At 41.6% G+C, this 16638-nt stretch overlaps 2 protein-coding genes across 5 annotated transcripts in view; both read right to left on the bottom strand.

The window, feature by feature from the left end:
• The window catches only part of Vegfd (vascular endothelial growth factor D), a 33511-nt gene extending 24768 nt beyond the window's left edge, over nucleotides 1-8743 (bottom strand). For all 4 annotated transcript variants that reach the window (XM_050160612.1, XM_050160610.1, XM_050160609.1 and 1 more), the window contains exon 1: nucleotides 7942-8743. In XM_050160612.1, the coding sequence (XP_050016569.1) occupies nucleotides 7942-8031 (90 nt within the window). In that variant the 5' untranslated portion in view covers nucleotides 8032-8743. The remainder of the gene's footprint in view (nucleotides 1-7941) is intronic.
• A 206-nt stretch (nucleotides 8744-8949) lies between these two features.
• The window catches only part of Pir (pirin), an 89056-nt gene continuing 81367 nt past the window's right edge, over nucleotides 8950-16638 (bottom strand). The window contains exons 9-10 of the mRNA XM_050160614.1: nucleotides 12954-13020; nucleotides 8950-9442 (exon numbers count right to left, since the gene is read on the bottom strand). Of these exons, the coding sequence (XP_050016571.1) occupies nucleotides 9327-9442; nucleotides 12954-13020 (183 nt within the window). The 3' untranslated portion in view covers nucleotides 8950-9326. The remainder of the gene's footprint in view (nucleotides 9443-12953; nucleotides 13021-16638) is intronic.

Below are 16638 nucleotides of genomic sequence, written 5' to 3'. Positions count from 1 at the left end.
TTGACACAGCTGAGCTACAGAAATGAGAAGAAAGATGGCGGTGGGGTGGGCTTGAGTGGCCAGATAGTCTCAGACCTTCTAAAACTGTGCTCTCGGGGCAAGCTTTAGAGTGGTGATTCCTGAGTTGCCTAACATTCTCCGTATCACTGATCTCAAAGATCAAGGATCCAATGCCCAAGAAACAACTCCAGACCTTTATTGAGATTAAGCAGAACTGCAAATGACTTCAGCCTGCCTCTCCACAGATGTTTCGGTTTTGGATCACATGCCCTACTTTGACCTGTTGCAAGCGCAAGCTTGACACTGCCTTCGGATTGACTGCACTGAGCACGCCTCCCACCTCTGCAAGCACAGGCTCCTGCCAACCCACTCATCAATGGGAGGGCAGACATGTGGAGCAGACATGGGCTCAGCCTGAGGTTTGGGCCTTGATCCCGACTCTCAGTTGACCCACAGAGATGTATGTGAGAATAACCGATTGATGTGTTTGCTAAGCCACTATAATTTGTCTGGGTTTGTAACGGCATGGTTGCAGCCATAATTAGCTGCTATGACTCTGTTTCAGCCAAAGTGCAGCACAATCAACTTCACGGGAAGACCTTTGTGCAAAACATTATGGTCTCCCATAAGAAAGTCCTGCTTGCCACTGGCAGCCAGCCTAACATAGCCATTAAAAACATTTATTTCTAAACATCTCATGGTCCTACATCAACGTTTACCCATCACCTTCTCCTTCCCCGCCAACACCCACAACACTGCCCTGTAATCCCTAGCCTTCCTATAGTAATGTCGTTATGAATTAAGCACACACTTGCAAAGGCTGGTTTCAGGTTTTTATCCTGCTTCTACCCCCCCCCGGCCCCCCGTGTGTGTTCTCTTAAATTTAAAATACCCTTTAAATCACTCCCTTTGGCTCTTACAGTTTCTTCACCCCTCCTCTAAAATGATCCCTAAGCCTTGCTTGGGAGGAGGGGTGCAGTATTGATGTTCCACACATACATAATATACCGTTAGTACAAATTGGACTCTGATGGGTTAAAAAAAAAAATGAAGACACAAAATTGGGTGGTAAGAAAGGGGGATGGATCTGGGAGGAATTCAGGGAGGGTGAATATGATTGAAACTCAGTGCATGAAATTCTTAAAGAACTAATAAAAATGAAATAAAAGGTTATTTACGCAATCAAAACTCTGCTCGTCCTAAAGAGTCCCATTCACGACAGAACAGCAAGACATTTGTCATTCCGTTTTCTCTCTCCTGTAATAATTTTCATTTAAATGTTGATTTTTCAAGAAGCAATACTCATCTCTACCATGTGAGTGCTGGGATTATTTAATAAGATCCAGTCAATGGTGAAATAAACCGTGTTGAAATTATAGTATTACTTAGAGTTTCAGGCATTGAAATTATCCTTCCTACAAGCCAAAAGGAACTCCCTGGTGGCTGGTAAGATGTGAAAATGACTAAGACATCTTTATTTTATATAAAAAAAAAAGCATCATTTCCACTCATGTGCTTGGCACATGGAGGACATTCCACAAGTGTTTACTGAACTGAACGTACAGCTTTCCTTCTCCCACGGAGAAAGGGTTTCCTGAGCGAATGAAGTAAGCTGTCTCGTCCCGCATGCCTTACCTGCGAGACCAACCATGGAGTTTCCCAATCTCCAATACAGAGTTTCTGTGTATAAAGTATATATTATTTCACACATTAAAGGGGTAATGATGGAAGCCAGCGACTTTTGCCTTTTTTTCCCCTCTCTTCCTGCTCTTTTAATACTATGTACACTCCAGCACTGCTCTAAGACAGGGAAACTTTAAACATAGTAAAAGTTATGTGTGATAATTATTAATAGAAATTATTTGTGAACTCTTTCCAGCAACCCACCTTCTGAGGCCAAAGTAAGAGTGCACCTCCTGGCACTATGCACATAAATGGACAGTGGATCCATGATGTGTGCCCATTCTGGGCCAGAGCATGCAATGGTCAGAGTGATCTAGAACATTCTAGATGTGGGTGCTCAGCTAGCTTCATAGTAATAGTGAGTTGACTGTGGATGAACCAAGACGGTTGTATAGTATGAGCTGCAAATAAATTTGTACTGATTACGAAGATTTTGAGGGTGGTTGCGGTTACAGCATACCCTACCTTGCCTCACTAAGAAAGCATCTGATCAGAGCATTTTTGTCATACTTTGCCACAGCTTCACAAATCACCCAAGATGAAAACATAGGTAGGCCATCCCAAAGCTTTCAGAGATGAAGAAAGACAGGAAGGGGGTCTAAGTTTGCACAGAGATACTGTGTGGCTACAGGTTGCTCCGAGTAACTTTCTGTGACCGTCCAGCTGAAAGAAAGGGCTAAAGTGACTTCATTCTCCAACTTTGGGTTCTAGAAGCGAATACCCTATTGGATGGCCTAAGGCTAGGAGGACATTTCAGGATGCTTTTACTCACCAAAATCCTACCTCATGTCCACAGTAAAATATCACAGGGTAAATACACTGCCTTAAAGATGCTTTGGGATTTTATAAAAATCATGAAATCAGGCAAGCCGTGGTGATGATAAATGTCAGAGACTGGTGAGTGTTGTCTTTCACCTGGCTGTCTCAGGATCTTCCAAAGCTAGTCTATCAACTGGCCAACAAACACTGCCTTCACCATCTACTGTGTGATGGGCTTTGCAAAGTGGGGGTTGGGATACTTCTACAAAGAAAACACTCCTGTGATGCTGAAAAATTTTTACCCTAATGGTGAGGGTGTAATAAACCCAGACGAGCAGACTACAGAATGTCAGGTCCACGTGAATGCCATCAATAAGGTAAATAAAATAGTGTAACCAACACAGGACACAATGTGTAAGCTGGGACCCAGGGGCCACATCCAGTGGGCAGCCTGTTTTTGAACAGTCTGTGAGTTAAGTTTTTGCGTTTTAAGTGGTTGAAACACATTTCCCGGTGCATAAAATTTACATAAAATTAAGATGGTAGTGTCCCGAAAGTTTTATTGGAGATCACCCCCACCTGCATGATCTACCTGGCAACTTTTCCAAGCTGGACGGCTGCACCAGCGATCTCAGCTCACCTTCCCCCAGCCACTCCAGTTGTATGGCTCATCCTCAGAATAGCCAAGCTACTCCCTCTTCAGTCACTACCCCATGATGGCCTCTGCCCCCTTCACCTCTATGCAACAAATACAGCTGAATTAGAACAATCCACCCCCTTTAACTCAATCATTCAGTGTCCCCTCCTTCGTCTGCGTGCTTCTCATTACTATTGTGTCTGCTATGTGACAGATTTGTGTATTGTTCGCCTCCACCAAGCCCAATCAAATTATGCATTCCAAGAGAGATGAAATATTGTTTTATTTCTTGCTGCATTCTCAGATCCTAGATACAGTAGATACTCAATAAATACCTACTAAAAAATCAATGAATTATCAACTATTGGAAAGTTGCAATGAGAAATCTAGGAGAGTCTTTATGGCTTAGAACATCTCAACCAGTCGAGGCTTTTATGATGCTGAACATGCCTTAGGATGCCGTTGATTTATAATGCTCTAGTATCTTAGTAACACTACAAGAACGAGAAGTGAGAGAGAAAAGTGGATTCACCACCATAACAACAACCTAAGCAGAAAAGCTCATTTTATAGGTCTCCTTTCATTCCAATTCATTCCCAGTTATGCTAAACTGCCATCACATGATAAAAATGAGTTCTTTGGAAGGGAGAGGTGGCTCAGTGATTAAGAGTATTTGCTGATGTTGCCCAGAACAGTTTGGCTCCCATTACCCAAGTTAGGTAGTTAACAACTGCTGGTGACTTCAGATCTTAGGGGATATAGCATCCTTTTTAGGCCTCTGCAGGTACTCATGTGCACAGACCCACACACAAATAAGCTTAAAATAAAACCTCTGAGAAAAAGAGTTGGGCCTAGATATTGCTCAGGAATAATTTTATTGTCCTTTGTATCTCTACATCTGTATTGCCTTTGTCTACCTGTGGAAATACGTGGGTTTGAGAACTCCACATCTTTTTACAAAGAGTTCTTTATGGGACCATTTGTATATACAAATACCTTATTTTTATTTCACAAGTTATCTTTGTGACATGTTTGTAGCAACATTTTATTCACGGGCATAAAGTCAGGATTTTTCAATTAAAAATGAGTCATACAAGGAAGCATTATACACGGGATGTAAGCAGCGAGAGTTCTATGGTATCTTGGGTACCGCAATATCTTAGAATAACATAAAAGCAAAAACTGAATTCATGTTGAGACAGAAAAATTGGGCAAGAGCTCACTGGCTCATCTGACTAACAACAAAGCCAGGAAAGTCTCCAGTATATGACTTTGTGCGTGAGAATGGGGTGGGTAGGAGGAATGAGTTTGTTTTCTGCAATTAAAGATGAAAGATGCCCATCAGTCTTTTCCACGCAAGTTACTTCTTAGACAATTTCAAGAGAAGGCAAATGGCATGAAGGTGATGAAGCCCGTGAGCCATGTGGATTTGACACCTATTCCAGTCTTATGTAGTACTGAATGACTGAGTCCAACATCTAGCAATACCCTTTTTCTATAGACATTACAAGCATGGTGCCTAAAAAGCTAGTATAGAGAAAAGCTGAAGAAGAAATGCTTTTAAAAGAGTTCTCAAAGCTACCATGATCTAGAATTGTTCCTCTATTACTATACTGACAGGTCTTCATAGCACCATGGAAAAGATGTACAGAAGCTAACCTCATCTAGTTATAACACCCAACATACCTGGTGACAATTATTTATTAGATCAGTCAGAAATCATGCTGGCTAGAAGGCCTCGGTGAATGGCAAGAGCATAAGGCTATTGGTGATTATTTACTAAGTGTCTAAAGGGTACAGACTAGATCTATAACATACACCCTTGTGGACTGCATACCTTGGGAAACTATCTCGGCTCATCTCAAGTGCATAAAAAGCTTGAGAAAATAGAACCTGAACTAAATCCCACACCTAGTCAGCAATCTGATTGTTTCAATGAGTCAAGTATGGGTCTTTTTAATGAAAATAATTTTAAAGATTTGTTTATGAATCTGGGTATTTTTTTTCTAAATGTATGTATGTGTATGTATGGACCACACGTGTGCCTGGTGTCCCTGAGGTCAGAAGGCATAGGATCCCCTGGAACTGGTGTTATAGATGGTTTGGAGCCACTGGGAACTGAACTTAGGGCTGTTGTAAGAGCAAGAAGTGCTCTTGAGCACTGAGCCATCTCCCCAGATCCTTGTTTGGCAAAGAGAATGTTAAGATTGCTGTAAAGATGTTCTTAGCGCACATGTTGTGAGTATTGTTGACCGCAAAAATCAGCTAGTTTTCCGAGAATACGCTGCGCATAAGCTGCAGGTCTAGTGAGATTAGGATGTCTTCCCTCGAATGGCATTAGGCACAATTGTCCTAGGTGGTAGGAGCCATTTGCATGCCTATAGTGGGAAAAAATGTCCACAGATTCATAGAAGGGCGCAGAGTCACTGCCTGTCTAAGCTGGAAAAAAAAATAACGACAATTCTCTAAGCTAGGAAGTAAAGTTTAGACCAGGGGAAGGGAGCAACCTGGAAACAGATTTGGCATCATAGCCATCCTGGAACAGATGTGGTGGGAAAGGGGTGAGTGAGAAAAGCCTGTTCTCATAGACTCAGGACCGAGGGGGCCCATGATGTATTTGCATAACGAATGGCATGTTCTTACATCTAAAAGAAAAACCCATCTAGCACCAGTGCCCTAAACCATTACTACTCTGAATATGTTTTCATGATAAATTTTAATTTAAACAAGAAAACAGCAATGCTAAGAAATAGACTTCTAGCCAGGCAGCGGTAGCACATGTCTTTAACCCCAGCACTCGGGAGGCAGAGGCAGGTGGATCTCTGTGAGTTTGACGTCAACTGGGTCTACAAAGCAAGTTCCAGGACAGCCAGAGCTGTTAACAAAGAGAAACTTTATCTCAAAAATAAATAAATAAATAAATAAATAAAATAACAACGACAACAAAAGATTTCTTTGATTTTGTTTTCTTTTAAGGAGGTGGGGAGGGGAAGAGACTATATAAACTGAATGATGTACGCTATTACGTTTCAGCACCCAGTTATGTGTATCTCCAAACTTGTATCTGACTACAGGCAACACTTTCCTTCATATAAGAAACAATCTCATTTAGCTGGGGGCTGAGTGGCTGTAAGGTCACCCCATGTAGCTTCACTGTTCAAAGGGAAAGTAGGGCATGTAAGAGAAACATTGAGAGGCACGTTAGTAAACACGGGCTGCACATCGGCCATCAGTTAGGGCATATTTTCTGTCACATAAAAACTCAGACCCTTTCTTCCATTGCCCATTCCAGGAGGTTAGATGGGAGTAGATTCAAAATGTGTAAAACTTCACTGTGCCTGGGACTCAGAGAGGAGTCTGTGGTAGCTGTGTCTACAAAAGAGTAAATTGCAAACACTGGAAACTTCACTGGGGACAGGGTTAAAGACTAGCGTTAAGGAAAATGTCGAACAGTGTTGTATTGGGGTAGAAAGGTTTCTTGTCTAGCAGACTGCACCGTTCAAGCTTTGCAACTCCCAGATTACATGGCAGAAAGGACAGTCCTCAGCTCGCCCTGACTGCCGCCAGCCTTGATGTGAATCTCCATCTCAGGCTAGAGGTGAAAGGACATTTACTTTTTTATTGATTTGTATTGAGCTCTACATTTTTTTCTCTGCTCCCCTCCATGCCTCTTCCTTCCCCTTCAATCCTCTCCCATGGTCCCCATGCTCCCAGTTTACTCAGGAGACCTTGTCTTTTTCTACTTCCCATGTCGATTAGATCTATGTAAGTCTCTCTTAGGGTCCTTATTGTTGTCTAGGTTCTCTGGGATTGTGAAGGAAATTTACTTTGGAGTATAGGTGGCAGAGTAAAAACTGTACATAGATTCCAGTGCCAGGAGCCCTTTAGTCTTGTCCTATGAAACTTGGGTGTAGATTTACTATCTGTATATGGACCACATGCATATGGGGCTTTACATAAACTAGTTCACATCCTTATCAACTAATTTTCCCCCCCGGGGGGGGCGATATGCCCCCCTATTGAAAAGGCGTGCCACAAAACTCAAGCCCACATCTGATTTCTGTCTGGTCATAGCCAGACATTTCTAAATCAGCCATGATTTAGTAGCACTCCAATCAAAATAATTACATCTGAGTCCTTTTCAAAAATAAAAAGGCTTTGAAAATACAAACCACCAAGTGACAATGCTGTTCCAGCAATCGGTAGCACCCTACCTAGTTCACTCTCTCTGCACCATTCTCCGTTTCTTGGGCTGTCCTTGATGCTTGTTCATAGAGCCAAAGATCTGCTAACTGCTTAATTTTAGACACATTTTCAAAAGCAGAAGCACAAAACCAAAAATAGACTCTAAGAAAACATTTTTTTTCCCTCCTGGATGGTAGCAATTGCTAATTTGCAGAACCAGACAGAAAGCATCCACAAATAGCACTGTGATTTTCAATTTACAGAAGAAATTACTCAAGCTTGCTGCTCATAACCAACCTAAAAAGCAATGGCCCACAAAATTGTGTGTATGTCATAAAAGCAAACCACAGCTTCACCAGAAAGCAAGCCACTGTGCCACCAGCAGGCACAAACGGGAGCAAGCATTTCCATGCCAAAGGTTTCCAGAAGGCTCGTGTTCTAGTCCCATTCCAAGTACATACAATACATAAAACACCATCATACACATTCTCACACACATGTACATTTTCTTACTCTCATGGAAAAAAATTATTAAGCCTAAGAAATAAAGCAGTCATTAATACACGCAAGCTCAGTGTAGGCTGGGCTTTTACATTGCTTCAACAACAGTGAGAGCAAAGGACTTCTTCCGTGAAAACCAACACAAAGAAACATTATGAAAAATCGAGCTCACCTACCTTCACTGGTCCATGGTCACTATTGAAGCCCTGCACCAGGTACACGTAGGACATCATGAGAACATTCATCACTGTCCACTCTCTATACATTTTGGATATTTTAAAGGGCCACTGATGACTAAGCGCTTGACACCAGGCAGCTCCTGAAAAGTGGGGCAAAAGGCATTCTCCAGAAGCAAAGTTCAAAACCCCAAAACTTCACATGGAAAATCACATGATCAGTCGTAATCAAAACGACTTGAGTTAGTCAAGGGACACCCCCTGCCGCACACAATCTTAGTATGGGAGAAAGATGCAAAAAAAAAAAAAAAAAAAAAAAACCTTTTAAAAGTTCCTGCTGCAAAAATAATCAGGAGGTGGCCCTGGCTTCCACTTTATGCTAGAAATCACTCTCCAGTCATTTCGTGTCCAGAAAGCCAAAAGAAAGAAAAAAAAAAATCTCGACCCTATGCCCTAGGTTCTAGCTGCTTTATAAGGAGGTGGTGTGACCACCGACACTTGCGGCTACAGCAGGCTGGAACCTAACGATGGATTCTGACTTTTCCCAGTCTTCAAGGAAGCGTGCGGGAGCATGTGTCTTACATCTGACACAGACTTTGGCAGAAAACTGAGGGGAAGTCTTGGCCGGAGTCCCGCTGTGTCCCTAGCAATAGCAGGGCAGTTTGCAAAGCTGACTCATATGGTCAGGGCTGCTGTGTTTTTGAAAGCAGATAACCTGTAACATGAAACCCGGAGCACAGTTGTGATGGCTGGGGTGGCAGTTGAACTGCAGGAGGACAGCTTCAGATGCTCACATAGCTGCTGCCAGTGACATCGAAAGCCATAAAAATGCTCTAAGAAAATCCCAAAGACCACAGCATAAAAGGGCATCTTCTCACATATAAAAAGCACATGTACATAAGCAATTGTTTTTAATAGGAGCCCAATAATTTCCATTGAAATGAATAACATTGGTTTTTAAAGAAGCAACAATTAGAATTATTTGCATGCATTACTACTATATTTTTTACTTTTAACTTCTTAAAATAGTTAAATCTGCTCTTTGACAATTTCATACATGTATATAATGCATTCTGATGACTCACTACAAAAAACATCTTTTCATTTTAATGTGGAATTCTTTTTTTTTTATTTTGGGGTTTTCAAGACAGGTTTTTTTTTCTGTACAACCCTGCCTGTCCTGTAACTTGCCTGTAGACCAGGTTGGCGTCAGACTCAACAGAGACCCACCTGCCTCTGCCTCTGCCTCCCAAGTGCTGGGATTAAAGGCATGCGCCACCACCACCCGGCTTAATGTGAAATTCTTTAGAGGCACCAGCTAAGCCAGCTTTGGAAATTGAATACACTGAATGGTCAGTCCATCCAAACAGCAGAATTCCAGCTCTTCATTGGTTTCCAATCTTTGACTTCCAGGTTTTGGCCCCCTCAAAACCATTTTTTGCATTCCTGAAATCAAGAATGGCCTCAGAAATTTCTTCATTGGTATTCATCACAAACGGACCTAGGGCAGAAAGAGACGTTTACAAAGTTCTGGGTGATGACATTTTCTTCTACCACTGGAAGCGGTGTGTATTACTATAGCTCCTCGTTTGAAACACAGTCTAGGCATAGCTGGGCAGCCGCAGCCTTTTTCCATAGTGCTCTGTCCTACAGGACTGCAGTTGCTAGAACCGCATATGCTAAGAAATTATCGTACAGACCAAACGTAGAGAAACACAGTCAGGTCCCACTGCTCATGGCAGGGTCCTCGCCAGTGATAGCAATCCCTGTATTCATCGCAGTCTTTGTAGTTGTTATTTGTACAACATGAACTGACGTCAGGAACTGAACCAGCCCGGGCTTATGAATCACCTAGATTAGAGCGTGGTTTTGACGTCTGCCTAAGCTGTGGGTGGGGCTGTGCATTTATGAGATGGTTCTAAATCTGTTTTGAAAACTCGCAGCATCTGCATGACAGCCAACAGGGGGTTTAATTGCTTTTGAACAGCTTGTACATTAACAGTTCTTTTGCAGTTCCCCGGAAGATACCGCCATGTACCCTATAGCAAGCACAGATGAGGTCAAGTTTTGAAGTTTGGCTGGTTTCTCCTTCCTGACACGAGTCACTGCCATGTGCTTGCAATTAAAGGCATTTTTCATCTTCCTGTAAATGCTTCTTTTTATGTTTCTACTGATTTAGCTTTCATTTTGACCATAATTTCTTATTCACCCACCTTCCCAAAAGATGCATCATGTTAGTGTGGCCATTCTCTTGCCAAGGACTACCAGTACCACAACGTTAATACATTTTATTAAAAAACTTCAAGTCAAGCAGCACTTTTTAACAATTTATTTCTTAGGGTCAATCAATTTTTCACTCAGCAAAGGGCCAGGGAATGTATACTTTAGGTTTTATGGGTCAAGCAGATTAAATACTGACTGGGCCCAAGGACTGACTTGATCCACAATAATTCCCTATGGTTTCCCCAGGCAGAGCCCCACCACGCTCATACCTCAACTCTTTTTTCCATAGGACATTTCTATAGTCTATTTTTGACACCATCCCATACCTCTCAGTTTTATAAACTGTCCTTGGGTCACCTAAGACATTATAGGGAAAGGCGGATGCACTGAGTGAAGGTAGATTATTGATCAGGACCCATGTCTCCGACTCATGGGAATGGGCAAAATCTTCCTCAAAGTCAGGCTCAGGAAATTGGCAAGTCTTCCTCCAATTTGTGTGAGGACGCTGCAGTGCATGCAAAAACTAACAACCACAACTTCCTCATTCGTGGTGACTGCAACCTGAGACTGCACCTCTACAGAGACCTGCCACAGAGACGAGCCACTCCTCCTGTGCTGTAGAGAATGAACTCGCTGAGGTTCCAGGTCGGGTGTACCGTATGGAGATCTCCATCAGGTCAAGTTCAGGCCCCCAATTCCAGCTTTCTGTATGTGTGTCCGTGTGTCTTTTTGTCATTCCCTTGCCACCCCTGTCAAGTTTTCAGGGTTGCTTTGAAAACTAAATAATTTCACATTTGAAAAACACTCTGAGCAACACTTAGCAAATAGTAAATGGCATGAAGGTGTATGTTAAGAAAATGAAATATCTGCATTTTTTTTCTCATTTGGAGGAGGGACATAACTCCACCAGAGTTATGGTTGTTTGCTAATCCAACATGCTGTGACGTCTTTGCCTAAGGTCATCATTAAGAACACTCAGTGACAAGAGGATGGGGCATGAAGAAGTCACAAACCACAACCAGTCCCCAAATACTCTCAGGATGTTTGGGGTTGCCTGTGGGCATGAAAAGGTAAAAAAAAATGTAAAAAGAAAAGCAAATTAAGCAAACCAAACAAAATGCTCTATCAGTCACTGACAGTCCAAGAGACATATGTCTACTTGGGCCGATGAACGTGAACTTGTTTTTACAAGCATACCCAGTGTCTCGCCTAGGAGGCACCGGAAGAGGATTTGCATACATCCAACCTTCCAGTTTGCTGTGTCATCCTCATTCAACTGGGCTCTTGTTTCGCAGGACTGCTATGGAGGAAAGGGCCTAACATAAAAGGTTTTCATCACAAACACGCTTTTCCTACCCCAATTCCAGCCTATAACTAGCTGAAGACCCTACGCCATTTGTTTGTAGCTTTCTTTACCCAAGAACCATTTTCTTCAGTCACGACAAAAGGGAGCGCGCAAAATTACCATGAGAGATCACAAGCTAGGGGCTTATGATTTAATATCCCTTCGAAATTACTGCTAGAAGAAAAACAATATTATTTTTTAAAATATTCAGTGTTACTTAAATTTATGACTAGCTGGGGCTTATCTGAGATCATTGTGTATACCTTGGAAATCATGCCAAGTAGTGGAATACAATGAGATCTTAAATCATGTCCAATTTAATAATTAGAGAACTGCACAGTATGTTTAGCAGACAAAGGTATAAATAACAAGTTGGGTTCTTGGGTGCTTTTAGATGTTTCTTATTTAATCAAATGTCAGTGATACAAGGACATCAAGATCCAAAGTGGTTTTGTCCCGATGCCAGCATTTTCTGGCTCCAACTACAGTATTACCTCTTTCATACAATAATTAATTCTTTCCTTTTCTTGAAAAAAATATTTATTTTATTCTTTAAGTGTGAGTGTGTGTGTGCACGCGCATGTGCGCACACATATGCGCAGATGCCCAAGGAGGCCAGAAGAGGTCATTAGATCTTCTGGCACTGGGAACTAAGTGTGAGTCCTCTGTGAGTGCAGCATGTGCTGCTGAGCCATCTTTCCAGCCCAACTCTCTTCATTTCGTAATTCAACCAAGAATGGCTTAAACTATTACAGAAATTTTCAAAGAAGTATTATTCCTAAGAGGCTCATATTTTTCACTAAAAATATAATTGGTTACAAGGGCCGTGTTGGCTATGATTTGCATACTGATTTTCCCCTCCACAATTCATATTAAGATCTGATTGTCCTTGGGCCATATGGGGAGGTGGGGCCATTAAAAGGTGACTGGGTCATGAAGATGAGGTAATAACTTTTCCAGTGGGTGAGTTCTCACTCTTGTGGGGCTGGATTAAATTTTTGGTGTGGGGAGAGACTGGCTTTATTACCTCAGCGGCAGAATGTTATGAAGCATATCAACTCCTCAAATTTTGTCTCTCAAGCATATACCCATTTCTACTTTCTGTCGAGTTGAAATAACATGAGGCCCTACACACACACACACACACACACACACACAGGTTGGACTTCCAAGTCTCCAGTGATGTCTGCCAAAATAAATTTCCTTTCTTTAAAGATTACTCAGTCTCACGTATTCTGTTATAGCAACACAAAACAGTATTGAAATCATTGCTACTTTGGTTAAATGATATTCAAGTCCCTAGTGGACAATGAAGGTTTGTTTTTTCCCTTCAAGTTAAAACCCCCCCCCCCTCCACACACACACACACACACACACACACACACACACACACATCAAAGGAAAAAAATGTCAGCCAGGAAAACTATCATCATTTTGGACTTACCATGTTGAACAACTGGTTCTCTTAATGGCTCCCCAGCAATTAAGACAAAATGGCTTCTTTGGGGGTCCTAAAATAAACAAAGAAAGCATCAAATAGTGAACACATTTATTTTTGGATGTCAAATTGGACACAAGTTATAGCTAACATAGAAGTTAAGTAGATGGTGCTACAGAAACATGTTCTCTGCAGTTCTTGATATAGGAATGTCTGTTCCTTAGGATGGTTAGTATCACAGCAGCTAGAATTCAGCACTAAGTCCAGATTACCAATATATTAACATCTGTAATTAAAGAAGGAAAATTGTAGTTCCAATCTTCGGTGTGTGTGTGTGTGTGTGTGTGTGTGTGTGTAGGACCACGCATGTGGAGGCCAGAGGCCTTTGTCAAGTGTCTTCCTCCACCTCAGTTTTGGAAACAGGGTCTGTTACTGAAAACAGAGCTCACCCCTTGCCTAGACTGCCTAGCACCACACTCCAGGGATCTGCCTGCCTGGCTTACCTCTCATGTGGAGTTACAGATGTGTGCTGTCACACCGGGCCTTTTACAAGGCTGCTTGGGGAACCAGAAGCAGTCATCATTCTTGTTACTTGGGCATTTCACTCAGTGAGCCATCTCCTCAGCCCCAAAGTTATGGCCTTCATTAACAGAGACATCTTCATAACAACCTATCTTAGTGAACTACCTCCTTTCTCATTAACAAAATCATTTTTGCTAAATGCAATATTTAAAAATTGTATTACCTTTCCTTTTTAATTTTTTTCATACATTTTGACAATCTTTCCCCTCCCCCACATCCTTCTCCCTACCTATCCAACTAGTTCTTTTTTTCTCTAAAAAAAAAAATCAAACCACCCCCCAAAAGCATGCAGACATACACATACTACAGACATCATACACACACACACACACACACACACACACACACACACACACACGGAGTCCATTTTGTGTTGGTCAACAATCCTGAGCATGGGGCCTGGCCTAGAGTATGGTTGAAATACCCAGCATCACTGCATTGAAGAAAACTTGATTTTCCTCTTTCCGTAGCTATCAACTGCAAACAGATTCTTGGTTAGCGGTGAGACTTTGTGCCCACGTTCCCCTTACCATGTTGGGATTTGTCCGGCTGAAACTTGTACAGGTTATGTAAGTGCTGCCTCAGTCTCCATGAGTTCACATGTGCGCATCAACCCTGTGGTGTCTGAAACTACTGTTACCTTGTAGGCCTCCACTACCTCTGGCTCTTACATTCTTTCCACTTCTTCGGCAACAATATAAATTTTTAAATTTATTTATATATTTATTTAATGCGTATCGGTCTTTTGCCTCCGTGGATGTCTGTACCACATGTGTGTCTAGAGCCCAAAGAGGCTAGAAGAGGGTGTTTGGATACCCCACAACTGCTTATACAGCTGCCATGTAGGTATCTAACCTGGGTCCTTCTGAAGGGTAGTCAGTGCTTTTAACCGATGAGCCCCGCCCAACAATATAATTTTTAAATGGAGATAATACTTATACAAATCACAAAACAAGACTTCATTGTCTTGCCATTTATTAAAGTAATATGAAATATGCCTCACTCATTTAAAATAAAATACATACAAAAATATAAATATAAAATGTATACCTGTATGTGGGTATAATGTTTGGAGAATTGTTTTTATAATAAGGCATTTCTGATTTATAATCATATGCTCATTTCATTATGAAAAATTGAACATTTTAAAGTAATTACCATGCTATGTTCTTGCAATGCTATGTCAGTTCGTAGTAAATGACAGTCTGGAGTGTTGGTAGGTTCTATCTTGTCCTCATTCTGTCCCATGTCATTTCTAGTTCTTCCTGATTGCTAACCTTCTAACCTAGGTACCCCGTTTTCAGACTGCTGGCCACAGAACTCCAGACTTCTCCATCAGCTTCCCCTTTGTGGCCTCACTTTAGTGACTGCATATGCTTTACGTTCTAGACCTACTGGATCAGTGGCTCCTCTGGTTTCAAAAATTTCTGTTTTTACATCCTCAGTTCCCTAGCACCTCCTACTTGTCAGTCTTCCTGTGGAGGGCCATATGAACAGACATCCTGAGCTAGCCAAATAGGGAGGCCAGGTATAGGAGAACTGAGGCACTGAGGCGTCCACAAACAACCACTCCAGCGAAGCCCAGCCTCCAACCTCCTAGGCACGTGGGACACCTGGAGAAGGCAGCAGAGGGACCAACCAGCATGATGACCAGAAGCCAGGAACTTGCTATTTTAACCCTCTAGGTACTGAAGTGCTTTCTTACAAATAGATAATCAACCATTGCATATTTCCCTCCAGTTTTCTCTCAGGCCTGTCTAATTTTCAATCAAATAATAATAAAAAACCAATTACTATATACTTGAAAAACTAAATTTTTCTAAAACTTCACTCAAATTCTACTAACATAGCATCTTTCCAAATATACAACACTATCTTAAATTATACCAAATATTTATTCATTTCTACTGATGCAAAGCTCTATTATCTTAAATTACATAAAATATTTATGTGCTTCTACTAATACAAAGCTCTCTAACTTGAAATCATTCCAATGCCTAGTCTCAGAAGATTTACCACTGGATTCAACAAAATTAATATTTAACCCTTTCTTCTGTAAATTTAATAAAAGCTGCAATATTTGAGAGGTCTGAAATATGTTTATCTTTTTGGCTTCAACTAAAAATAAATTAATAGGCAGCGGTGGCACACTCCTTTAATCCCAGCACTTAAGAAGTAGAGGCAGGTAAATCTCTGTGAGTTTAAGGCCAGCCTGGTTGACAGAGTGAGTCTAGGATAGTCAGAGAAACGTTGTCTCGAAAAAAACTAAATATAATAATAATAAAAGCAAATTAAGTATGGATGCATGGTAGAATGGGTTCTTCAAGTCTTTTTTTTTTTACAGTTGGTGTGGGAGCATGTTTAAAAGGATATGTCTTCAAAAGTCTTCCTCTACTATTCCTTATAGCTCAGGAGCGGTAGCATTTCATACACACTTGGTTGATGTTTTAATTACTTCTTCACACATGAAAAATGCATGTCAGCTCTGGGGAGATGGCTCAGCGGTTAAGAACACTGACTGCTCTTCCAGAGGATCCAACAACCATATGGCAGCTCAAAACTATCTGTAATTCCAGTTCTAGAGGATCTGATACCCTCATACCAACACACGTGCAGACAAAACACCAATGCGCATGATATAAAAATAAACAAAAAATAAATAGGTGCCTAAAAATTCTCAGGTCTGTAACTTTCTAACCATCATTGCCTCACTGACTCATAATCTAACTCACTATCAAAATGCATGCAAATGTTAAGCTAGCTGGAAATCAGCCATCTGAAAACTGATGGCACCAAGATCACGTACGAAAATTCGTTCTTTGTTGTAAGCACAGAGTTTCATCCACTCTCTGCTGACTCTTGCTTCCCCCCAGTTGTAACAGCTAGTCAGCGTGCTTGTCCTCGATGGATTCTGCCTCTCTGATAAAACACTGACCAAAAACAACTGGAGGAGGAAATGGCTTCTTTGGGTGACACATTGTCATAGATGGAAACCTGGAGACGAGAACTGAAGCAGAGACCACAGAGGAAGGCTGCTTACTGGTTCACTTCCGGCTCATGTTCTTTTCCCTCCCTCCCTCCCTCCCTCCCTCCCTCCCTCCCTCCCTCC

The sequence above is a fragment of the Alexandromys fortis genome, unplaced genomic scaffold (genome assembly GCF_014885135.2).
Source record: "Alexandromys fortis isolate MF-2015 unplaced genomic scaffold, M_Fortis_MF-2015_v1.1 scaffold_120, whole genome shotgun sequence".
Lineage (NCBI taxonomy): Eukaryota > Metazoa > Chordata > Mammalia > Rodentia > Cricetidae > Alexandromys > Alexandromys fortis.
Note: the sequence above shows the minus strand (reverse complement) of the source record. Positions and strands in the feature narration are given on the sequence as shown.